We start from the raw sequence: 25844 nt of genomic DNA on the forward strand, positions 1-25844 counted from the left end.
GGTGAATTTGAATGGATTTGTGTTCGATGAAATCGAGGTGTATTGAGAAGAGTCATCGTTGGGTGGACTGTATACCACACAAACAAACATATGCAGCCAGAGGTATTCCACAGGGCTTGGAGGGGTTAGTGAGGACAACAAACAATAGAGGTCTTGACCTGCACAGCAACACCGCCTCCGGATGGGGGGAGGGTGGGAAAGGAGGGGCCTGTCAAAGTAGAGAAGGGAATAACTGGGGAGAGGCAGAGTCAGAAACATCATGTGAGAGAAACGTTTCTGATAAACCAGGAGTGCATCCAGCGGAGGAGGGGGGCAGCTGGCATGCCCCACCCCTAACAACACCCTCTCCCATCAAAAGCGATCGTGCTTTTCATCTGTGTTAAGGTGTATATAACCGAAGATGTGGTCTCGGAATGTGGGATCACCCGATATTCCTCAGACCACAGCTGATGTTGACCGCAGTGTTCAACGTCAAACTAGTTTGTACCATTCATTTTGTTCCCGCGGTGGATACTTGATGATTACCGAATTACTGTAATCATTCGTCATCGGAGAAGCTTCTTCTCTCCTTAACCGTTCATGAACCAAGAATTGCAATGGTATCCCAAGTATCAGATAATTATCCATAGTCCCAATCATTCTGTTTGAATTTTGACACTCAATGCATGTTTTCAAGACTCGGGAACATGCTTTTTGACCGGGGGAAATTCTCCACGGTATACAATGGGCATCCAATATGTCGGAGAATAAATCTTTTTTTTTACAAGTGATTCACAGAGTCGAGATGATGAAGGTAAATGTTCATCTGATGGAAAAACCCTAATTCTGATCGAAGGTCACGTCCATGTCAAACCTTGTTCAACACGTCAGAGACATTGATTTGTTTTTGATCATGACGTCATAATATGCAATGTCTGCTTTTCATTCAATTGCATTTTTATGATGAGACAATAATTAAAATAAATGTCGAGTTTTGAGCAAAAGTTTTTTTTTTTTTCATGAGAGTACTTCTTTTCAAGTGTATCCTTCTGGACACTGACCGTGAACACGTGCCCAGTGCAAGACAAAGCCTGAATGAAGCTTTGGGATCAGGAATAGCTCGCCACCAAATCAGGGCTGGCAAGATGGCCTGGGGGTGCACATTCACCTTTAATCTGTCTACCCTGGGTTTGAATCTCGGCCCACCAACAAAGTGTCATACTGGGGTGTGCCGTCCCTCAGATGGAACTTAAATGGGGTATTCTGTCTGCCTGCATCAGTTTGTGAATGTTAAAGATCCGACGGTGTCCCTCACGAAGAGTAGGCGCGTTATCGCCGGCACCCTGGCCAAATTCCAATTCCTGCCCTGTCCTACAGGAGGCACTGCATCAGCAGTGCAGCCAAGTTCCAGGCAACGATGCAAACAGCAACCACAGGCTGCACACAAAATTAACGAACGATTGCTAAATCCAAGGCCATCACCATGACCAGCACAGTATCCCACCAGCTGTCCTTCCTCCCAAACCACTCTCCCAATTATACATCGACACCAACGTTCAAATACTTTCTCAGAATCGTCACTCACCCCCACTATTTGGAGTGGAGTATATATATATATATATACACTCCCACTATCACTCACAGCTCAGGTTGCCCATAACTAGCATCCAGAAGATGATATTGTTGCCCATCCGTGAAGATTTGATTTGGAAAAAAGCAAAAAGGCTCGTGAAATCCCTCGTTTAGAGTATTCCACTTAATGGCCGCAAAAGTTCGACTCTTAGAGGAGAAGGTGAAAGGTGTATTGGCTCTTTTGAATGATAGAATTGGAGGAGAATGCTGAGCGTCTCCTGCATGGAGCAGAAAACAAACGAATGGGTTCATGGTGGAGTGGGAGTTCGAGAGGATGATGGTCTCCTGGAAGTCATCAGAAGGAGGAAGGTGGCAAAATATTGCTGCTGGAAAAGAAGACATGCCAGTATATCGTTAGCTTGTATTGAAGGATTGATGGAGGGGAAGAACAGGATTGGTCATCACGCCATAACCTGGGTGGATAACTTGAAGTTTTGGGCTGTTGGTGGGCTACCCATTTTAAGAGACTGTGCTTTCTATCGCCAACGGCCACCTCCAGTGGCCATGGTGTGAATAATAATAATCCCTGAAAAGTTACCACCCGAAATATCAGCTACTTGCTTCCCAGGTCAGTTCGCACACCTTGATATGATCAATGTCTTGTTGATTTTGTTCATGGTTCCCTCCATCACCAAAAGTGGACAGAGGTTATGTTTTCACCCTGTTTTTCTGTCTGTCTATGAGCAAAATATCTCAAAAAGTCTTGGACATATTCACACAGAATTGCTGGAGCTGGTTGGGTGTGAGACCAGGCCGAATTGATTCGATTTTGGTGAGGATCTGAATACAAATACAAGAATTTTAAACCAATTCGTCACCATTGAGTGACGGGGTTAAAACGATATTAGAGGGATATCTCAAAAAGTTATGGACGGTTTCGGACGAAACTTGGTGGATGACTTGGCGAGGTGACGAGAACAAGGTGAATAGATTTTGGTGATGGTCCGGATGCAGATTCGGCCTATCAGGAGAATACAAATCGAAAACCGTTCAGCCTGGTGGAGGTATGCGCTCTACCGAGTGCCGTTATAGTTCTGCCTGTCTGCCAACACAGATCGACACAAGCCTTCACCAGCAAGACGGGTTCTTCATTTTGAGTCAGTTGTAATTACAAGTTGGTCTTGTTGGTCTTCCCTTTTGAGTCTACTGCTCCATTTGCTGGGATCCCAAGTTACTGTTTCGATTTGTTTATCCTTTCCTGGCGTCCTTGGAATTCATGTAAAAGTGCAGTGTCTCCCAATGCTTTTGTCCTACATAATGAAACGGAAGATGAAGAAGGAACTCAAAGACGTAAAGAGCAAAGTTGGAGTCATCAGGAGGAACCTGGATAGGATTCGGGTTTCAGTCGCGACTCCACAACCCTCAAGCCCATCCCAGGTGCAGCCAAGTGAGCCTCCCAGAAAAATTTCTGAAAAAAAAAGTCACTTCTCTTTCGAGAGAGAGAGACAAAAAAAAATGAGCAGAATAGAGAGATGAAAGAGAAGCAAAAGCAAGAATTAGACTCAATAAAGAGAATTATTAAATAAATAAAAAAAGTAAAATAAAATAAAAATGAAAATTAGAAAGAAATGTGTGAACGAAGATGTCAGGGAAGGACCCAGACAGATAGATATAAACATAGGAAGAAGCCCCTCCAAGAGCTTTGGATCACTGTCGAAATGAAACTGTGATCACTAGAAGACGATTTGAAGATCACTAGAAGACTTATAATTCATGGAAATACAGCTAAAGGACACAAAGTGCAATGCTGAACAGGCCTTGATGGGGGCGACGAGCAAAGCCTCACAGCTCACCTCATTCCCCCAGCATTATCCCATTGCTTTTTCAACACAAACAAAGCAAGAGTAAATTGCCTTTTATGCAATATCTCTCAAACCTTTAGTTCATCTCCAAAATACCAATGTACGTGCTCATACCTGGTAAAACCAAGTCCCTTGGATCAATGCGAGGCTGCTCCGCATGAGCTCCAGGGACGGGCGATTTGGCACGAACACCTCTAGGAAGACGACAGCAGCACCTCCAAAAACAACGTAGAGCAGCAGGGAGTGTATGTGGACGTCCAGAGAGGCACGGCCATGCAGGTGATAACCAAAGAGCAGGCCTACGCAAAGGGAACCAACTATTACACCAACAATAAAACACCTCTTCAATATGCCTGGATGTAATCGGCATGACCGAAGACCATATATATCAAATGCATCCCGATGACACTTCCATTGTATGTAACCAACTGACCTTCCACGAAGACCGCAATAGACAGCATCAGGCGGTCGAGGGCTGGCGGACCAAGGCGTGTGCCATATGTGAGTATGTCTGCTAGGCCGGACAGCATGAAGAAGAGATACATAGTGGTGTGCTGCCAATTCATGAGGTGGTCCCAAGCTTGCACATCTCGATCATATAAACGCATATGTGGTCCATCTGGTACAAACTGCTCGGCCATCATCCCTGAGGATAGCATTGACTATATTCAACAAAAGTACTTGCCAACAGACTTGAATTATATGCATGTTTGGAAATGTACTCATGAACCAAGAACAGCTGTTCCACAAATCTCACCGATGAATGAAAATGCCGTTTTCACGATCCCCTCCACCAGTTCGATTCGCCGGAAGTTGGTGAGACAGGTAGTACTCCCAACTCCATGTGCCCCAGAATCCTTCCGCCGTAGTTTTGCATGCTTCAGTGGGTATTTTATTGCCCACCATAACCCAAAAATGAAGAAAAAGCTTCCAGGAAGTGCATGCCCCTTGAAATTTGCCATTGAAATGGAAGACACCAAAACTGTGGTCGGGGAGGTGAGAACAAGAGCAATGGGTATTATAAAATAAAATGAGGCAGAAATTAGCCGAGTGTTACATCTTTTCATTAGTTTGTGTGCGTCGCTGCATGGAGTGCATCGCATCGCGGCAGGGAGCCCTAAATCCCACTGATGTAGTGCCCTCTACGTTTGGGAAGGAATTTGTAATTTGTTCAAGGTGCCAGCGATAACTTGCCAACTCTTTGTCAAAAAGACAGTGAGGGATCTAAAAGTCCAACTCATGCAAGCAGTTGGGACACCCAGTTTAACCATCCTGTTGCACATCACTTCGATAATGGGTTCTATCATGACAAATTTAGAAAAGAAATAAAATACAAGATAGGTGAGACAGGTTCAAGATAAATTAATGATATTCAGCACAAAGTGCAGACTGCTAAAATCCTGAGTAATTTCAAGTTACCCTGAATATGTTACATCACCTTGACTTTGGCTCCAGGTACACTTAAATCAGTAGGCAAAAAAAAGAAAAAAAGATCATGATAATCCGGGGGTAGGGGGGGGGCAAAAAACAAACATGGGGGTGGGGGGTGTTCATCAGCATTTGCCCGAGAGGATGACGAGGTCGGCGAGTTGAAGAAAAGCACAAACAGTAACCATTTCAACGAGAACGGCACTATAGTCTGACCTCGCATGTCAATTCTGCACAAAAATATCGTTAACTGAACACGCTATATTATGACCGGCTACTGTTATGGCCCAATATACCTGCATCAACCATGCACCCTATTATGCTGCATACATTGCCATTATCTTGCTTTATTGGTTGATTATTAGGATATTTAACTACTTTTGTGAACATGAAGGCTTCATTGTGTCAATGAGGGTGAATATGAAAAATAACAAACAATAATAATCAAATTATATTCCCTGTGACCAGTCGATAATATGAAGTTTCGCATCGATCTGCAAACCGGTTCTGGAGAAGATTTTTGTCATTATTTTATTTTCAATCCAAAATGGCCACCAGACCACGTGACCTTTGGTATTTTGGAGATGACGACGTCGTAGATTAAATTCATCACTCACTTCGCGTCGTGGATGAGATATATGAAGTTTCAGATTTTTGGTACAAGCATTTATCTTCAACCTATTATGGCTGGAATACCACTTCACTGATGACGTCATTGTTATCACCCTTTATACCCCATGAGGAGTTGATGACATGTGCCAAGTTTCAAGTTTTGTTTTCTTTGAAAAAGACATCCAAATATTTTTCTTCAATCCAATATGGCTGCCATACCATGTGACCTATGATGTCAGAGTTATCAATAAAAATATTCCCCATGGGGAATGGCTCCTGTGTTTAATGTTCGACGTCGGTCAAGCAGTTGCCGATAAAAACATTTTAAAAGCGAAAATATAAAGATGCAGACAGACACACAGACACAGACACAGACACAGACAGCCGTTGCAATAGTCTTGAACACCCTTCGGGGCCAGACAACATATTCAGATCAATAATTGCAATGGATCAATCAAGCCAAGCAAGAAAAACACAGCCACCACAGCAATAAAGCAAAACTGAGAGGAGGCCGTGAGCATGACTGACACATGCACATCTCTGAGAATTTATATAAATAAATCATAAATTTTAAAGAAGATGGGCACATCCAACAAAAAGTTTGGAGATCACGAAGGTGGACCACAGTTGATTGGAGGGTCAGCAATAGGGGTAGTAACATCCCTGACGTCCAACTCAACAGCTGGTGGATCAGCCTGGGACAGCTGCTCAAAGTAACCGGCCCAGCTGGCCTTCACTTCGGACTCCCGTCAAGAACCCACCACTCACCGCTCTAACTGCAGCACACCAAGGGATGGACTCAGAGGAACGCAATGCACAAATTCCGCTGTAAGCATGACAAGAGTCACTTGACCACAGGTGATGCTCTACCCGCTCACAGATTCCTCACATACAGGCCTCCTTGTCCATCCACAGCGCATGTACAGTTTGACGCCTCAACTCAATGAATAGCTCAGCTCTGCCATTCAGCATGGCCCTGCGACTCTGGTTAATGATATCCAGTGTCCCTTGAGGGACAACATTCTTCTTCGCCCTCTGGTGAGTTCCCAGACATCCACCGGCAATATCAAGGATGGTGGTCTAAAAGGCACTTCACAACCCTTCAGGATCTCCAAAAGCACCCAGACTCCACAAAGCCCCATTCAGCCTCTTCGCAAACTCCTCAGCTGCACTCTCATCCTCGAGCTTGCCAACATCCAGCCTCGGCTGGGATGGTACCATTCTCCTGGATTTTAGCAGCAATTTCAGAGTTGCTAAAACAATCTGGTGGTCTGTATTGAGGAACTGAGCACTCTGGTCAACCCTGTAGTTCTGGAACATCCTCCAGCAACCATCAACGAGCACATGGTCAATCGCCATTGCCACACCACCAGCGTTGGAATACCAAGAACAGCGATGAGCCTGTGTGTGCTGAAACCATGAACCAGCCACTCTATGTCCATGACGTCTTCAAAGGAACTTTGGGCAAAGTCAAGAAATTTAGTGCTATTCTGGTACACAGTTGCAGATCCACAGGGACCAACAAACGTCTCATAACCATCTCGATCAGTTCCAGTCGATGCATTGAAATCCCTCAACACGAGAAGTGCATCTCGCCTGGAGCACTGATCAACCACAGACGCGAGCACAGCATAGATTGCATCCTTCACGGTGAAATCAATCACCTCAGTCGGAGCATAAACAGAGACCAGGGAAACGACAGCCAAGGAGTGACACATCCTTAGTCTCACAATACGCTCGTTGACCGGTGTTACCTCAATTATCATTGGAGTCAGGTTTTTGGACACACTTACAGACACTCCTTGGGCATGGTAACCATCAGCGCGACCACACCAATGGTCGGTTTAACCACTTCCCTTGATCTCACCACGATCCGATCTCCGAACCTCAGAGAGTGCTGCAATACAGATGTTCAAACGCTTGATCTCAGATGATAACAGAGACAGGTGGTCAAACTCTCTTTCAGATGGGACATTCCAGGCACCCACCTGAAGGGACCGCCTCAGGTTAACTCAAGGAGACCTCCGTCTGGTGGATGACACCTCAGCACCACCCTGACACACACCACTGCAACCTGACCCGGGATGATTACCCCGTGGTTTTCCTCCCATCATCAAAGAGTGGGGGTCCTGAAGGCTTTGTCCCAATCCCATCACCCGGTGAGCTGCCTTGAGAAAGGCAGCTGCACAGGAGGTACTCCCACGGAGTTGGTTTTCAGATTTCTTTAAATTTTTCTGTTTTGCGGAATGAAGGGTTTTACGGTGGCTGGAATGCAAATCCTGCCAAAAACCTCCTAAACGAAGTAAAGCAACTGCATCAGGATGTCCACAGAAACAGTTGGACATGAGAAATGGATGGCCGCTGGCTCACAAGGACATCCTCTGCCCTTCGACAGGTTTTATTTTTAATCCTGCTGGGGGTCCACATCCATACACCCTCCTCACCCAGGAACCTGGTGGGGGAGACGGTTTAATTGCTGCCAACCCGTCCATGAAAGAGGTTTACATGGTACCTGCAGCAAGTCACAGATCTAAGCTGGCCTGACCGAGGGCGTCCTCCTCAAAAACTAAGGCCCGCAGGTCGCCCTCCACAAAGACCAGCGCCCGCAGCTCGCCCTCTGCAAAGACCAGCGCCCGCAGCTCGCCCTCCGCAAAGACCAGCGCCCGCAGCTCGCCCTCCGCAAAGACCAGCGCCCGCAGCTCGCCCTCCGCAAAGACCAGCGTCCGCAGCTCGCCCTCCGCAAAGACCAGCGTCCGCAGCTCGCCCTCCGCAAAGACCAGCGCCCGCAGCTCGCCCTCCGCAAAGACCAGCGCCCGCAGCTCGCCCTCCGCAAAGACCAGCGCCCGCAGCTCGCCCTCCGCAAAGACCAGCGCCCGCAGCTCGCCCTCCGCAAAGACCAGCGCCCGCAGCTCGCCCTCCGCAAAGACCAGCGCCCGCAGCTCGCCCTCCGCAAAGACCAGCGCCCGCAGCTCGCCCTCCGCAAAGACCAGCGCCCGCAGCTCGCCCTCCGCAAAGACCAGCGCCCGCAGCTCGCCCTCCGCAAAGACCAGCGCCCGCAGCTCGCCCTCCGCAAAGACCAGCGCCCGCAGCTCGCCCTCCGCAAAGACCAGCGCCCGCAGCTCGCCCTCCGCAAAGACCAGCGCCCGCAGCTCGCCCTCCGCAAAGACCAGCGCCCGCAGCTCGCCCTCCGCAAAGACCAGCGCCCGCAGCTCGCCCTCCGCAAAGACCAGCGCCCGCAGCTCGCCCTCCGCAAAGACCAGCGCCCGCAGCTCGCCCTCCGCAAAGACCAGCGCCCGCAAATCGTCCTCCGCAAAGACCAGCACCCGCAAATCGTCCTCCGCAAAGACCAGCGCCCGCAGCTCGTCCTCAGCAAAGACCAGCACCCACAGGTCGTCCTCAGCAAAGACCAACGCCCGCAGGTCGTCCTCCGCAAAGACCAGCACCCGCAGCTCGTCCTATGCAAGGACCAGCGCCCGCAGCTCGCCCTCCGCAAAGACCAGCGCCCGCAGCTTGTCATCCGCAAAGACCAGTGCCCGCACATCATCCTCCGCAAAGACCAACGCCCGCAGGTTGTCCTCCGCAAAGACCAATGCCCACAGATCGTCCTCCGCAAAGACGAATGCCCGCAGGTCGTCCTCCACAAAGATTAACGCCCGCACGTCGTCCTCCACAAAGCTTAACCCGCTGCAGGTCGACCTCCACAAAGATTAACGCCCGCATGTCGACCTCCACAAAGATTAACGCCCGCATGTCTTCCTCAAAAAAAACTAACACCCGTATGTTGTCCACTATAAAACTAACCTCAGACAATGCCCATTTTCATTCTGTGTAACATGTCAGAGTCTACAAAGCACAAATGAAGAGCAGTAACAATTGAGGAGCAGCTGAAAGAGACAGGACATTTCACATGAGAAAGGAGTTGATTATCACTTACGAGGTCATCTGAAAGACATCACTGTCATTCTTCCCAACTCTAAATTCTTGTTTATTACAACTACTTAACACTGGTTCAACAGGTTCTACTTGAAGGTAATTGTGCTTCAAGTAAAGGAAGCAAGTGCAGGTATTGCATAACATTTTCCTCTCTGACATTTCAAACCTTGGTGTGACATTCATGTGATCTTCCCAGCAACATGAATAACCACCTGTGTCACATGGAAGTTCCACAGTGGAATTACATTTCAGAGCCACACCTCATTGGGGGAACAGGTTTCTTTACAGAAGGTGTGCTGGATATATTTACTTGGGGGGAAAAAAAGGTCATTGATCATTTGTAGTACGTCCACAAAGATGTCTCTGAAACAGTGGACACCCTTTGGGGCACACTCTGGCAAGCAGGCATCAAAAGATCAACAAACGAAAGTACAAGGTCGGTGGACTCAGTTACATTGGGTAAAGGTCAAACTAACCTGAACTTTGTGGAGCTCATCACGACGAAAAAAAAAAATCCTTGCACAGAAATGGAATCTATGCTTGGCATGTTGGGGATTGGGGGGGTGTTGAGGATATTAGCAACTGGTGGGGATGGAGGGGTGAGGGTAGTAGTCTGTGGAAAGGTGGTGAGGATAGTCACCAGTGGGGGAGGGGGGATGAGGGTAGTAGCCGGTGGGAGTGGATGAGGGTGGTAGCCGGGAGGATGGATATAGTAGCTTCATAGAAGAATAGTAAGCCTGGTGCTAACTTCGTGGTTAGGGTGGCTGGCTCGAGATCTTGGGGTCCTGAGTTCGAGCCCCGTTGGCTACTGAATTAATACCAGGTTGGGTTGACTCAGCCTGTCATCCTTCTGAGGTCGGCGAAATGAGTACCAGTGTACTGCTACAGGGGCACTACATCAGCGGCATAGTTGAGCCCCAACAAAGTGATTGTTACCCGGCAGCCAAGCTGCCATAAGCAAGAACAAGAAGATGGATAAATAGGAAAGCACAGCACGAGCTAAACTCGAACGGCCCTTTGAAAGATGAACTCCAAGAGACGCAAGTTGTCCGACCAAGAGAAAGATAACATCAGATGAAACATTCCACAGCACGTGACAAGTGATGGACATTTTAAAAGAATAACACAATTCAAGTCGAAAATAAATACAAACACACCATAACTATATGCCACACCCAAGTCCTCAACAGACACAAATTGTTCACAAAAAAATAAAATAAAATAAAATAAATGGCTCAAACCAACGAAGAAAGGGACGTGACCATGACAGGCCACCTCCCAAACGGCACTACTGTAATGGCTACATGGGTATGAGTTTAACCGACAGTAGATCAATCGTCGAATTGGGACCATCAGGTGTCGACGTAGGTATAACGTGGCTACGTGAAGTTCACATCGATGTGCCAGTTCCTGCAACCCCTACCTTGCGATCTGAAGAGGAAGAGAACCTAGGTGGGGCAGGAAACACGATGAGCAGAGGCAAAGTGCAAACTGCAATCACGAGAGAGTGGATTGGCACACAGCGCGTGCACAAACACAAACACCTCCACCTCTCTACCTCTCTCCCTCATCTCATATGTACACTACCCTACTTCTCAAATGACCAGTGAAGCAAGCACATTCAAGGTGGGCACACGTAAAATAATCAGTAGGAAGAGGAAATGAGAAACTCAACAAATAAATCTAGTTGTTTATGAAAAAAAAAACCAAAAACCCAAAACCTTCAGGCAGTACATTGTCCAACTTGCTGTCTACAAAACACATATGAATTGTTCTTTTCAACCCTTCATCGCCCTCTCGATTTCAGCATCGAATACCAACTTGAGATGGATTACTCTTCGATAGCAGCAGCTTCTCAAGCAGGTGTTTGAACAGCACAAATGAACTGGAAATTTGATTCGTACCAATTACATACAAAATCAAGGGCTGACAACTGGTAATAAGCATTCTTAAACACATCAAAACCATTTCAAAAAAGGTTACCTGTACACCCAAGCTTCCACCCTGGTGACTGTGTCGACAGCCAGGTGAGTGAAACACCTGTTTCTTAAAATCCTACTGGCGGTACAGGTAAATTGGTGTGCCCATAAATAATCCGCCCACTCGCCTGCCCACCTCGCCGACGTACAAGACTCCATTGAATTATTCATCCACCTGTCGATGCGGACTATGTAGGCATGGATTCACAAAACACACCTAAAACAACGATGAACACACATTCTGATTTTCCTTTGATAAAAGATAAAGTTTCTCCACCAGGTTGTCAGAAACTACAGGTAGTCAGTCTTATCAATCAGGATGGGACGTATGTGGATTAGTGTGGATAGAGAGACACATAGAGACAGAGAAACAGAGAAACAGAGAAAGAAGGAAAGAGAGAAAGAGAGAAAGAGAAAACAGAGAGAAAGAGAAAAAGAGGCAGAGAGGCAGAGAGAAGGAGAGACACAGACAGAGAAAGAGAAGGAGAGAAGGAGAGAGACAGACAGAAAAAGAGAAGGAGAGAAGGAGAGAGAGGGAAAGACAGGGAGAAGGAGAGACACAGACAGAGAAAGAGAAGGAGAGAGAGACACAGACAGAGAAAGAGAAAAGGAGAGAGAGACAGACAGAGAAAGAGAAAAGGAGAGAGAGACAGACAGAGAAAGAGAAAAGGAGAGAGAGACAGACAGAGAAAGAGAAAAGGAGAGAGACAGACAGAGAAAGAGAAAAGGAGAGAGATGCTGTACCTGGGGAGCGGGTGAGCCGCTCATCGGACAAGACGCTGTATCTGGGGAGCGGGTGAGCTGCTCCTCGGACAAGACGCTGTACCTGGGGTCTGGGTGAGCCGCTCCTCGGACAAGACGCTGTACCAAGGGAGCGGGTGAGCCGCTCATCAGACAAGACGCTGTACCTGGGGTCCGGGTGAGCCGCTCGTCGGACAAGACGCTGTACTTGGGGAGCGGGTGAGCTGCTCCTCGGACAAGACGCTGTACCTGGGGTCTGGGTGAGCCGCTCCTCAGACAAGACGCTGTACCAAGGGAGCGGGTGAGCCGCTCATCAGACAAGACGCTGTATCTGGGGAGCGGGTGAGCTGCTCCTCGGACAAGACGCTGTACCTGGGGTCTGGGTGAGCCGCTCCTCGGACAAGACGCTGTACCAAGGGAGCGGGTGAGCCGCTCATCAGACAAGACGCTGTACCTGGGGTCCGGGTGAGCCGCTCGTCGTACAAGACGCTGTACATGGGGAGCGGGTGAGCCGCTCGTCGGACAAGACGCTGTACATGGGAGCGGGTGAGCCGCGACTCGGACAAGACGCTGTACATGGGGAGCGGGTGAGCCACTCGTCGGACAAGACGCTGTACCTAGGGAGCAGGTGAGCCGCTCGTCGGACAAGACGCTGTACATGGGAGCGGGTGAGCCGCTCGTCGGACAAGACGCTGTACCATGGGAGCAGGTGAGCCGCTCGTCGGACAAGGCGCTGTACCTGGGGAGCGGGTGAGCCGCTCGTCGGACAAGACGCTGTACCTGGTGAGCGGGTGAGCCGCTCGTCGGACAAGACGCTGTACATGGGGAGCGGGTGAGCCACTCATCGGACAAGACGCTGTACATGGGGAGCGGGTGAGCCGCTCGTCGGACAAGACGCTGTACATGGGGAGCGGGTGAGCCGCTCGTCGGACAAGACGCTGTACCATGGGAGCAGGTGAGCCGCTCGTCGGACAAGACGCTGTACATGGGGAGCAGGTGAGCCGCTCGTCGGACAAGACACTGTACCTGGGGAGCGGGTGAGCCGCTCGTCGGACAAGACGCTGTACCTGGGGAGCAGGTGAGCCGCTCGTCGGACAAGACGCTGTACATGGGGAGCGGGTGAGCCGCTCATCGGACAAGACGGTGTACATGGGGAGCGGGTGAGCCGCTCGTTGGACAAGACGCTGTACATGGGGAGCGGGTGAGCCGCTACTCGGACAAGACGCTGTACATGGGAGCGGGTGAGCCGCTCGTCGGACAAGACGCTGTACATGGGGAGCGGGTGAGCCGCTCGTCGGACAAGACGCTGTACATGGGGAGCGGGTGAGCCGCTACTCGGACAAGACGCTGTACATGGGGAGAGGGTGAGCCGCTACTCGGACAAGACGCTGTACATGGGGAGCGGGTGAGCCGCTCGTCGGACAAGACGCTGTACATGGGGAGCGGGTGAGCCGCTCGTCGGACAAGACGCTGTACATGGGAGCGGGTGAGCCGCGACTCGGACAAGACGCTGTACATGGGGAGCGGGTGAGCCACTCGTCGGACAAGACGCTGTACCTAGGGAGCAGGTGAGCCGCTCGTCGGACAAGACGCTGTACATGGGGAGCGGGTGAGCCGCTCGTCGGACAAGACGCTGTACAGGGGGAGCGGGTGAGCCGCTCGTCGGACAAGACGGTGTACATGGGGAGCGGGTGAGCCGCTCGTTGGACAAGACGCTGTACATGGGGAGCGGGTGAGCCGCTACTCGGACAAGACGCTGTACATGGGAGCGGGTGAGCCGCTTGTCGGACAAGACGCTGTACATGGGGAGCGGGTGAGCCGCTCGTCGGACAAGACGCTGTACCTGGGGAGCGGGTGAGCCGCTCGTCGGACAAGACGCTGTACCTGGGGAGCAGGTGAGCCGCTCGTCGGACAAGACGCTGTACATGGGGAGCGGGTGAGCCGCTCATCGGACAAGACGGTGTACATGGGGAGCGGGTGAGCCGCTCGTTGGACAAGACGCTGTACATGGGGAGCGGGTGAGCCGCTACTCGGACAAGACGCTGTACATGGGAGCGGGTGAGCCGCTCGTCGGACAAGACGCTGTACATGGGGAGCGGGTGAGCCGCTCGTCGGACAAGACGCTGTACATGGGGAGCGGGTGAGCCGCTACTCGGACAAGACGCTGTACATGGGGAGAGGGTGAGCCGCTACTCGGACAAGACGCTGTACATGGGGAGCGGGTGAGCCGCTCGTCGGACAAGACGCTGTACATGGGGAGCGGGTGAGCCGCTCGTCGGACAAGACGCTGTACATGGGAGCGGGTGAGCCGCGACTCGGACAAGACGCTGTACATGGGGAGCGGGTGAGCCACTCGTCGGACAAGACGCTGTACCTAGGGAGCAGGTGAGCCGCTCGTCGGACAAGACGCTGTACATGGGGAGCGGGTGAGCCGCTCGTCGGACAAGACGCTGTACATGGGGAGCGGGTGAGCCGCTCGGACAAGACGCTGTACATGGGAGCGGGTGAGCCGCTCGTCGGACAAGACGCTGTACCATGGGAGCAGGTGAGCCGCTCGTCGGACAAGACGCTGTACATGGGGAGCAGGTGAGCCGCTCGTCGGACAAGACGCTGTACCTGGGGAGCGGGTGAGCCGCTCGTCGGACAAGACGCTGTACCTGGGGAGCGGGTGAGCCGCTCGTCGGACAAGACGCTGTACATGGGGAGCGGGTGAGCCACTCATCGGACAAGACGCTGTACATGGGGAGCGGTTGAGCCGCTCGTCGGACAAGACGCTGTACATGGGAGCGGGTGAGCCGCTCGTCGGACAAGACGCTGTACCATGGGAGCAGGTGAGCCGCTCGTCGGACAAGACGCTGTACATGGGGAGCAGGTGAGCCGCTCGTCGGACAAGACGCTGTACCTGGGGAGCGGCTGAGCCGCTCGTCGGACAAGACGCTGTAGCTGGGGAGCGGGTGAGCCGCTCGTCGGACAAGACGCTGTACATGGGGAGCGGGTGAGCCGCTCATCGGACAAGACGGTGTACATGGGGAGTGGGTGAGCCGCTCGTCGGACAAGACGCTGTACATGGGGAGCGGGTGAGCCGCTACTCGGACAAGACGCTGTACATGGGAGCGGGTGAGCCGCTCGTCGGACAAGACGCTGTACATGGGGAGCGGGTGAGCCGCTCGTCGGACAAGACGCTGTACCTGGGGAGCAGGTGAGCCGCTCGTCGGACAAGACGCTGTACATGGGAGCGGGTGAGCCGCTCGTCGGACAAGACGCTGTACCATGGGAGCAGGTGAGCCGCTCGTCGGACAAGACGCTGTACATGGGGAGCAGGTGAGCCGCTCGTCGGACAAGACGCTGTACATGGGAGCGGGTGAGCCGCTCGTCGGACAAGACGCTGTACCATGGGAGCAGGTGAGCCGCTCGTCGGACAAGACGCTGTACATGGGGAGCAGGTGAGCCGCTCGTCGGACAAGACGCTGTACCTGGGGAGCGGGTGAGCCGCTCGTCGGACAAGACGCTGTACCTGGTGAGCGGGTGAGCCGCTCGTCGGACAAGACGCTGAACCTGGTGAGCGGGTGAGCCGCTCGTCGGACAAGACGCTGTACATGGGGAGCGGGTGAGCCACTCATCGGACAAGACGCTGTACATGGGGAGCGGGTGAGCCGCTCGTCGGACAAGACGCTGTACATGGGGAGCGGGTGAGCCGCTCGTCGGACAAGACGCTGTACCATGGGAGCAGGTGAGCCGCTCGTCGGACAAGACGCTGTACATGGGGAGCAGGTGAGCCGCTCGTCGGACAAGACGCTGTACCTGGGGAGCGGGTGAGCCGCTCGTCGGACAAGACGCTGTACCTGGGGAGCGGGTGAGCCGCTCGTCGGACAAGACGCTGTACATGGGGAGCGGGTGAGCCGCTCATCGGACAAGACGGTGTACATGGGGAGCGGGTGAGCCGCTCGTTGGACAAGACGCTGTACATGGGGAGCGGGTGAGCCGCTACTCGGACAAGACGCTGTACATGGGAGCGGGTGAGCCGCTCGTCGGACAAGACGCTGTACATGGGGAGCGGGTGAGCCGCTCGTCGGACAAGACGCTGTACATGGGGAGAGGGTGAGCCGCTACTCGGACAAGACGCTGTACATGGGGAGCGGGTGAGCCGCTCGTCGGACAAGACGCTGTACATGGGAGCGGGTGAGCCGCGACTCGGACAAGACGCTGTACATGGGGAGCGGGTGAGCCACTCGTCGGACAAGACGCTGTACCTAGGGAGCAGGTGAGCCGCTCGTCGGACAAGACGCTGTACATGGGGAGCGGGTGAGCCACTCATCGGACAAGACGCTGTACATGGGGAGCGGGTGAGCCGCTCGGACAAGACGCTGTACATGGGAGCGGGTGAGCCGCTCGTCGGACAAGACGCTGTACCATGGGAGCAGGTGAGCCGCTCGTCGGACAAGACGCTGTACATGGGGAGCAGGTGAGCCGCTCGTCGGACAAGACGCTGTACCTGGGGAGCGGGTGAGCCGCTCGTCGGACAAGACGCTGTACCTGGGGAGCGGGTGAGCCGCTCGTCGGACAAGACGCTGTACATGGGGAGTGGGTGAGCCACTCATCGGACAAGACGCTGTACATGGGGAGCGGTTGAGCCGCTCGTCGGACAAGACGCTGTACATGGGAGCGGGTGAGCCGCTCGTCGGACAAGACGCTGTACCATGGGAGCAGGTGAGCCGCTCGGCCGGACAAGACGCTGTACATGGGGAGCAGGTGAGCCGCTCGTCGGACAAGACGCTGTACCTGGGGAGCGGGTGAGCCGCTCGTCGGACAAGACGCTGTAGCTGGGGAGCGGGTGAGCCGCTCGTCGGACAAGACGCTGTACATGGGGAGCGGGTGAGCCGCTCATCGGACAAGACGGTGTACATGGGGAGTGGGTGAGCCGCTCGTCGGACAAGACGCTGTACATGGGGAGCGGGTGAGCCGCTCGTCGGACAAGACGCTGTACATGGGAGCGGGTGAGCCGCTCGTCGGACAAGACGCTGTACATGGGGAGTGGGTGAGCCGCTACTCGGACAAGACGCTGTACATGGGGAGTGGGTGAGCCGCTCGTCGGACAAGACGCTGTACATGGGGAGCGGGTGAGCCGCTACTCGGACAAGACGCTGTACCTGGGGAGCGGGTGAGCCGCTCGTTGGACAAGACGCTGTACATGGGGAGCGGGTGAGCCGCTCGTCGGACAAGACGCTGTACCTGGGGAGCGGGTGAGCCGCTCGTCGGACAAGACGCTGTACCTGGGGAGCGGGTGAGCCGCTCGTCGGACAAGACGCTGTACCTGGGGAGCGGGTGAGCCGCTCGTCGGACAAGACGCTGTACCTGGGGAGCGGGTGAGCCGCTCGTCGGACAAGACACTGTACCTGGGGAGCGGGTGAGCCGCTCGTTGGACAAGACGCTGTACCATGGGAGCGGGTGAGCCGCTCGTCGGACAAGACGGTGTACTTGGGGAGCGGGTGAGCCGCTCGGGGGACAAGACGCTGTACAGGGGGAGAGGGTGAGCCGCTACTCGGACAAGACGCTGTACATGGGGAGCGGGTGAGCCGCTCGTCGGACAAGACGCTGTACATGGGGAGCGGGTGAGCCGCTCGTCGGACAAGACGCTGTACATGGGAGCGGGTGAGCCGCGACTCGGACAAGACGCTGGCCACATGGGAGCGGGTGAGCCACTCGTCGGACAAGACGCTGTACCTAGGGAGCAGGTGAGCCGCTCGTCGGACAAGGCCGCTGTACATGGGGAGCGGGTGAGCCACTCATCGGACAAGACGCTGTAAATGGGGAGCGGGTGAGCCGCTCGGACAAGACGCTGTACATGGGAGCGGGTGAGCCGCTCGTCGGACAAGACGCTGTACCATGGGAGCAGGTGAGCCGCTCGTCGGACAAGACGCTGTACATGGGGAGCAGGTGAGCCGCTCGTCGGACAAGACGCTGTACATGGGGAGCGGGTGAGCTGCTCGTCGGACAAGACGCTGTACCTGGGGAGCGGGTGAGCCGCTCGTCGGACAAGACGCTGTACATGGGGAGCGGGTGAGCCACTCATCGGACAAGACGCTGTACATGGGGAGCGGTTGAGCCGCTCGTCGGACAAGACGCTGTACATGGGAGCGGAGTGAGCCGCTCGTCGGACAAGACGCTGTACCATGGGAGCAGGTGAGCCGCTCGTCGGACAAGACGCTGTACATGGGGAGCAGGTGAGCCGCTCGTCGGACAAGACGCTGTACCTGGGGAGCGGGTGAGCCGCTCGTCGGACAAGACGCTGTAGCTGGGGAGCGGGTGAGCCGCTCGTCGGACAAGACGCTGTACATGGGGAGCGGGTGAGCCGCTCATCGGACAAGACGGTGTACATGGGGAGTGGGTGAGCCGCTCGTCGGACAAGACGCTGTACATGGGGAGCGGGTGAGCCGCTACTCGGACAAGACGCTGTACATGGGAGCGGGTGAGCCGCTCGTCGGACAAGACGCTGTACATGGGGAGTGGGTGAGCCGCTACTCGGACAAGACGCTGTACATGGGGAGTGGGTGAGCCGCTCGTCGGACAAGACGCTGTACCATGGGAGCAGGTGAGCCGCTCGTCGGACAAGACGCTGTACATGGGGAGCAGGTGAGCCGCTCGTCGGACAAGACGCTGTACCTGGGGAGCGGGTGAGCCGCTCGTCGGACAAGACGCTGTAGCTGGGGAGCGGGTGAGCCGCTCGTCGGACAAGACGCTGTACATGGGGAGCGGGTGAGCCGCTCATCGGACAAGACGGTGTACATGGGGAGTGGGTGAGCCGCTCGTCGGACAAGACGCTGTACATGGGGAGCGGGTGAGCCGCTACTCGGACAAGACGCTGTACATGGGAGCGGGTGAGCCGCTCGTCGGACAAGACGCTGTACATGGGGAGTGGGTGAGCCGCTACTCGGACAAGACGCTGTACATGGGGAGTGGGTGAGCCGCTCGTCGGACAAGACGCTGTACATGGGGAGCGGGTGAGCCGCTACTCGGACAAGACGCTGTACCTGGGGAGCGGGTGAGCCGCTCGTTGGACAAGACGCTGTACATGGGGAGCGGGTGAGCCGCTCGTCGGACAAGACGCTGTACCTGGGGAGCGGGTGAGCCGCTCGTCGGACAAGACGCTGTACCTGGGGAGCGGGTGAGCCGCTCGTCGGACAAGACGCTGTACCTGGGGAGCGGGTGAGCCGCTCGTCGGACAAGACGCTGTACCTGGGGAGCGGGTGAGCCGCTCGTTGGACAAGACGCTGTACCATGGGAGCGGGTGAGCCGCTCGTCGGACAAGACGGTGTACTTGGGGAGCGGGTGAGCCGCTCGTCGGACAAGACGCTGTACATGGGGAGAGGGTGAGCCGCTACTCGGACAAGACGCTGTACATGGGGAGCGGGTGAGCCGCTCGTCGGACAAGACGCTGTACATGGGGAGCGGGTGAGCCGCTCGTCGGACAAGACGCTGTACATGGGAGCGGGTGAGCCGCGACTCGGACAAGACGCTGTACATGGGGAGCGGGTGAGCCACTCGTCGGACAAGACGCTGTACCTAGGGAGCAGGTGAGCCGCTCGTCGGACAAGACGCTGTACATGGGGAGCGGGTGAGCCACTCATCGGACAAGACGCTGTACATGGGGAGCGGGTGAGCCGCTCGGACAAGACGCTGTACATGGGAGCGGGTGAGCCGCTCGTCGGACAAGACGCTGTACCATGGGAGCAGGTGAGCCGCTCGTCGGACAAGACGCTGTACATGGGGAGCAGGTGAGCCGCTCGTCGGACAAGACGCTGTACATGGGGAGCGGGTGAGCCGCTCGTCGGACAAGACGCTGTACCTGGGGAGCGGGTGAGCCGCTCGTCGGACAAGACGCTGTACATGGGGAGCGGGTGAGCCACTCATCGGACAAGACGCTGTACATGGGGAGCGGTTGAGCCGCTCGTCGGACAAGACGCTGTACATGGGAGCGGGTGAGCCGCTCGTCGGACAAGACGCTGTACCATGGGAGCAGGTGAGCCGCTCGTCGGACAAGACGCTGTACATGGGGAGCAGGTGAGCCGCTCGTCGGACAAGACGCTGTACCTGGGGAGCGGGTGAGCCGCTCGTCGGACAAGACGCTGTAGCTGGGGAGCGGGTGAGCCGCTCGTCGGACAAGACGCTGTACATGGGGAGCGGGTGAGCCGCTCATCGGACAAGACGGTGTACATGGGGAGTGGGTGAGCCGCTCGTCGGACAAGACGCTGTACATGGGGAGCGGGTGAGCCGCTACTCGGACAAGACGCTGTACATGGGAGCGGGTGAGCCGCTCGTGGGACAAGACGCTGTACATGGGGAGTGGGTGAGCCGCTACTCGGACAAGACGCTGTACATGGGGAGTGGGTGAGCCGCTCGTCGGACAAGACGCTGTACATGGGGAGCGGGTGAGCCGCTAGTCGGACAAGACGCTGTACCATGGGAGCGGGTGAGCCGCTCGTCGGACAAGACGGTGTACTTGGGGAGCGGGTGAGCCGCTAGTCGGACAAGACGCTGTACCATGGGAGCGGGTGAGCCGCTCGTCGGATAAGACGCTGTACCATGGGAGCGGGTGAGCCGCTCGTCGGACAAGACGCTGTACATGGGGAGCGGGTGAGCCGCTAGTCGGACAAGACGCTGTACCATGGGAGCGGGTGAGCCGCTCGTCGGACAAGACGGTGTACTTGGGGAGCGGGTGAGCCGCTAGTCGGACAAGACGCTGTACCATGGGAGCGGGTGAGCCGCTCGTCGGATAAGACGCTGTACCATGGGAGCGGGTGAGCCGCTAGTCGGACAAGACGGTGTACTTGGGGAGCGGGTGAGCCGCTCGTCGGACAAGACGCTGTACCTGGGGAGCGGGTGAGCCGCTACTCGGACAAGACGCTGTACATGGGGAGCGGGTGAGCCGCTCGTCGGACAAGTGAGCCACTCGGACCAGCAGGACATATCCAAGAAATAGCCGCGGGTTTAATCAACATCGATGTAGAAATAATAAATGATTCCAGACCCACATCGACAGCACGATGATGTCGATCCGCCTCACGTTTTGTGTTGAAAGAGAATTCAAAAAAAAAAAAATCAAAATCAAAACATTTAACTCTAATTGATGGTCACGTGGGGGGGGGGGGTATCATGATCCACTCATGTCCAGGAAATCATCGTACACGAGATCGGAGGTGTCCGTATGAAAAGACAACCGTATTAACGCGCACACGTGGACAAGACTAAGCCCGACGTACACACGCAGTCACGCACACACCATCTGCACACCTGTGGGTTTACACGACCAGGTGTTCCAAGGAAAATTTTAATTTCCGATGTTAATTCACTTCAAACAACAAGATACTGCAACATAAAGGAAAAATTAACCTCCTCTTACTTTGACTTATATTGCTGTGTCAAGCTCTTATAATAAAAACTCCTTTTCCTCTCCTTCTGCTCCCCACCAAGCTCCGCCGTGACGTCACGATGCCACGTTTTACGCGATGACGTCACGTGTCTCTTGAGAATGAGATTGCACGCAAGAGAAGCACATTGAGGAAATGAGTCGCCTCGATATCAAACAAACATGGACGTGGATTTCAGGTTTCAACAGGGATGATTTTCCTGTCTGCGGGAGAATAAATGTTGATTTATAAAATATATTTTCTTGTTAAAAGTATCGCTTTCAACCTTGGTTTCGTTAACGGACAGAAAGAGCTGTGAAAGTGAGAGCGGTGTATGGCAGAATATTGTTGGTTCTGCTGTTCTCCTTTGTCCATCCGTTTTTTCAAATAACGTGTTTTATTTATTTATTTAGACAATCAATACCGCTGGACATGTGACGTGTGGACAAAGCCTGTAACAGCTGCACGGCAACAGTGGAACCACTTCACACTTTGGGGAGCTATTTTCTGCTCACACTGTCCATGCGGTGTACGGTTCACACACCGCACTGTCCATGCGGTGTACGGTTCACACACCGCACTGTCCATGCGGTGTACGGTTCACACACCGCACTGTCCATGCGGTGTACGGTTCACACACCGCACTGTCCATGCGGTGTACGGTTCACACACCGCACTGTCCATGCGGTGTACGGTTCACACACCGCACTGTCCATGCGGTGTACGGTTCACACACCGCACTGTCCATGCGGTGTACGGTTCACACACCGCACTGTCCATGCGGTGTACGGTTCACACACCGCACTGTCCATGCGGTGTACGGTTCACACACCGCACTGTCCATGCGGTGTACGGTTCACACACCGCACTGTCCATGCGGTGTACGGTTCACACACCGCACTGTCCATGCGGTGTACGGTTCACACACCGCACTGTCCATGCGGTGTACGGTTCACACACCGCACTGTCCATGCGGTGTACGGTTCACACGCCGCACTGTCCATGCGGTGTACGGTTCACACGCCGCACTGTCCATGCGGTGTACGGTTCACACGCCGCACTGTCCATGCGGTGTACGGTTCACACGCCGCACTGTCCATGCGGTGTACGGTTCACACGCCGCACTGTCCATGCGGTGTACGGTTCACACGCCGCACTGTCCATGCGGTGTACGGTTCACACGCCGCACTGTCCATGCGGTGTACGGTTCACACGCCGCACTGTCCAGGCGGTGTACGGTTCACACGCCGCACTGTCCAGGCGGTGTACGGTTCACACGCCGCACTGTCCAGGCGGTGTACGGTTCACACGCCGCACTGTCCAGGCGGTGTACGGTTCACACACCGCACTGTCGATGCGATGTACGGTTCACACCCCACATTGTCCATGTGGTGCACGGTTCACACCCCGCACTGTCCATGTGGTGTAAGGTTCACACCCCGCACTGTCCATGTGGTGTAAGGTTCACACCCCGCACTGTCGATGCGATGTACGGTTCACACCCCACATTGTCCATGTGGTGCACGGTTCACACCCCGCACTGTCCATGTGGTGTAAGGTTCACACCCCGCACTGTCCATGTGGTGTACGGTTCACACCCCGCACTGTCGATGCGATGTTTGGTTCACACCCCACATTGTCCATGTGGTGCACGGTTCACACCCCGCACTGTCGATGCGATGTACAGTTCACACTTCACAGAAACACTGTACAGTTCACAGAAACACTTAAAAACAAATGTACCTGACATACCAGTTTACCTCATCACACTCACATCCCCCACTCCAAAAAATTACATGATTCATGCACCACACGCCAGTTTTCTACCCCCAAACAAATATGACGGGTAATTTTCCCAACACGTAACGTACACACTCACTAAGCCTACTACAAATACAATCCACAGTTCCAAACAAATATATACTAAATGTATGGTGAAATACAAAAAAAAACCACACACACACTGCATACATACTAAAATTGTTGGCGATATCATCGTTCTCGGCAGAATGACAGTAAACATTTAATACACAGATTTACAGATGTGAGATGTCGACTCACCTGAACTCCCTGGTCCAACTCCCCACTCACGAAATCAGTGAAAACATGACACAACGAGCGTCGCCCATCAAGAACCATGTTGCCCAGCACATCCAATGGCTTCAGGACTTCAGTTCCCGTCCGAGTTTGCAAAGAAATGAAAACTATCTTCAAAAATGAAGCTCACATCATGAAAAGGATTCGTCGTGTAAAAACAATTTATCTACATTCTACATTCGTCGTGTAAACACAATTTATCTACATTCTACATTCGTCACATTCACACAATTTATCTACATTCTACATTCGTCACGTTCACACAATATATATATATATATATATATACATTCTACATCCGTCACGTTCACATAATTTATCGACATTCTACATTCGTCACATTCACACAATTTATCTACATTCTACATTCGTCACATTCACACAATTTATCTACATTCTACATTCGTCACGTTCACACAATATATATACATTCTACATCCGTCACGTTCACATAATTTATCGACATTCTACATTAGTCACGTTCACACAATTTATCTACATTCTACATCCGTCACGTTCACATAATTTATCGACATTCTACATTAGTCACGTTCACATAATTTATCGACATTCTACATCCGTCACGTTCACATAATTTATCGACATTCTACATTCGTCACGTTCACGCAATTTGTCTACATTGTACATGAGTCACATTCACAGAATTTATCTACTTTCTACATTCGTCACGTTCACGCAATTTATCGATATTCTGCATTTGTCACGTTCACACAATTTATCTCCATTCTACATTCATCACGTTCACACAATATATATACATTCTACATCCGTCACGTTCACATAATTTATCGACATTCAACATTAGTCACATTCACACAATTTATCTACATTCTACATTCGTCACGTTCACACACAATATATATATATATATATATATATATATATATATATATATATATATATATATATATATATATATATATATATATATATATATATATATATACATATACATTCTACATCCGTCACGTTCACATAATTTATCGACATTCTACATTGGTCACATTCACACAATTTATCTCCATTCTACATTCATCACGTTCACACAATATATATATATATATATATATATATATATATATATATATATATATATATATATATATATATATATATATATATATATATATATATATATATATATACATTCTACATCCGTCACGTTCACATAATTTATCGACATTCAACATTAGTCACATTCACACAATTTATCTACATTCTACATTCGTCACGTTCACACAATATATATACATTCTACATCCGTCACGTTCACATAATTTATCGACATTCTACATTAGTCACGTTCACACAATTTGTCTACATTGTACATGAGTCACATTCACAGAATTTATCTACTTTTACATTCGTTACGTTCACGCAATTTATCGATATTCTGCATTTGTCACGTCCACACAATTTATCTACATTCTATATTCATCAAGTTCATGCAATTTGTCTGCATTCTACATTCGTCACATTCACGCAATTTGTCTACATTCTATATTTGTCACGTTCACGCAATTTGTCTTCATTCTACATTCGTCATGTTCACACAATTTTTCTACACTCTATATTTGTCACGTTCACGCAATTTGTCTCAATTCTGCATTCGTCACGTTCATGCAATTTGTCTACATTCTATATTCTTCACATTCATGCAATTTATCTACATTCTACATTCGTCACGTTCATGCAATTTGTCTACATTCTATATTCGTAACGTTCATGCAATTTGTCTTTATTCCACATTCGTCATGTTCACACAATTTATCTACATTCTATATTTGTCACGTTCATGCAATTTGTCTTTATTCCACATTCGTCATGTTCACACAATTTATCTACATTCTATATTTGTCACGTTCACGCAATTTGTCTCCATTATGCATTCGTCATGTTCACGCAATTTATCTACTTTCTACATTCGTCACGTTCACGCAATTTGTCTACATTCTACATTTGTCACGTTCACACAATGTGTCGATATTCTACATTCTTCCCGTTCAAGCAATTTGTCTACATTCCACATTCGTCACGTTCACGCAATTTATCTACTTTCTACATTCGTCACGTTCACGCAATTTGTCTACATTCTACATTTGTCACGTTCACACAATGTGTCGATATTCTACATTCTTCACGTTCAAGCAATTTGTCTACATTCCACATTCGTCACGTTCACCCAATTTGTCTACATTCTACATTCGTCACGTTCA

The 25844-nt window shown here is 52.2% G+C and overlaps 1 protein-coding gene across 7 annotated transcripts in view; it reads right to left on the minus strand.

Annotated features, from left to right (window-relative positions):
- The window catches only part of LOC147031159 (transmembrane protein 45B-like), a 44025-nt gene extending 22360 nt beyond the window's left edge, over positions 1-21665 (minus strand). For 2 of the 7 annotated variants that reach the window (XM_085875952.1, XM_085875948.1), the window contains exons 1-4: positions 11370-11548; positions 4171-4395; positions 3847-4059; positions 3528-3712 (exon numbers count right to left, since the gene is read on the minus strand). In XM_085875952.1, coding sequence (XP_085732078.1) covers positions 3528-3712; positions 3847-4059; positions 4171-4375 — 603 coding nt within the window. In that variant the 5' untranslated portion in view covers positions 4376-4395; positions 11370-11548. Of the gene's footprint in view, positions 1-3527; positions 3713-3846; positions 4060-4170; positions 4396-10809; positions 10834-11369; positions 11549-12109; positions 16672-21503 lie in introns of those variants that run through there. The other 5 variants (XR_015056699.1, XM_085875947.1, XM_085875949.1 and 2 more) reach the window with 4 other exon arrangements.
- Positions 21666-25844: the final 4179 nt, after the last annotated feature.

Source organism: Eptatretus burgeri, chromosome 3 (assembly GCF_056783735.1).
Source record: "Eptatretus burgeri isolate ZD-2024b chromosome 3, Ebu_testis_v1, whole genome shotgun sequence".
Classification (NCBI taxonomy): Eukaryota; Metazoa; Chordata; class Myxini; order Myxiniformes; family Myxinidae; genus Eptatretus; species Eptatretus burgeri.